General features: G+C 68.1%; 1 protein-coding gene across 1 annotated transcript in view; it reads left to right on the top strand.

The window, feature by feature from the left end:
- The window catches only part of H696_03092 (hypothetical protein), a gene marked incomplete at both ends in the record, with an annotated part of 5,735 nt that overhangs the window by 537 nt on the left and 4,584 nt on the right, over window positions 1-614 (top strand). Inside the window, one exon of the mRNA XM_009496982.1 lies at window positions 117-262. Within this exon, the coding sequence (XP_009495257.1) occupies window positions 117-262 (146 nt within the window). The remainder of the gene's footprint in view (window positions 1-116; window positions 263-614) is intronic.

The following is a 614-nucleotide window of genomic DNA, read 5'->3' as shown; positions in this document are numbered from 1 at the left end:
CCCCCCCCCCCCCCGGGGAGGGGGGGCGGCCGGAGAACGGAATGCGCGTTCAATGGGTGGTCTGAGCGCCGCCCTCATGGTCAAGGGGAGTGCCTTGCCATGCGTCTACGGGCGAGTGCCTGCGAATCCATATGCCTGCATGGGTGGGTGTGCCTGATGATGCATCCCGGCCGGCCCGCGCGCGCGCGCGCGCGCGCGCACGGGCGGAAGGTGCAGCTCCCACGCGCGAGGAAACTTTTTCTCCCGCCGTGGCCTCGCGCCTGTCCGGCGCCTCAAACAGCCACACCAACCCCCCTCCCCCCTCAAGTCCGCTCCTGAGTCTGTCTTTTTCCCGTCTCCTCCCCCCCCCACCCCCTTATTTTACTCCCTGTCCCCCCTCCCTCCCTCCCTCCCTCCCTCGTCCCGAATTGACGTGCACACAGCCATGAGTCGATGTACGGCATGTGGCTCGGACGACATCATCTCCGATTCGGCGTCCGGGTCGTCCATTTGTGCCGAGTGTGGAACGGTGCGCGCCCGTCCTCCCCTCCCCCTTTCCCCGCCTTTCCCCCTGCTCATCTTGCGACGCCTTGCCTTCGGCCTCTTCGCGTCACCCCCCCACCACCCGGCTGACC

The sequence above is a fragment of the Fonticula alba genome (assembly GCF_000388065.1).
Source record: "Fonticula alba strain ATCC 38817 unplaced genomic scaffold supercont2.4, whole genome shotgun sequence".
Taxonomy (NCBI): domain Eukaryota; order Rotosphaerida; family Fonticulaceae; genus Fonticula; species Fonticula alba.
This window is presented reverse-complemented; position numbering and strand designations above follow the sequence as displayed.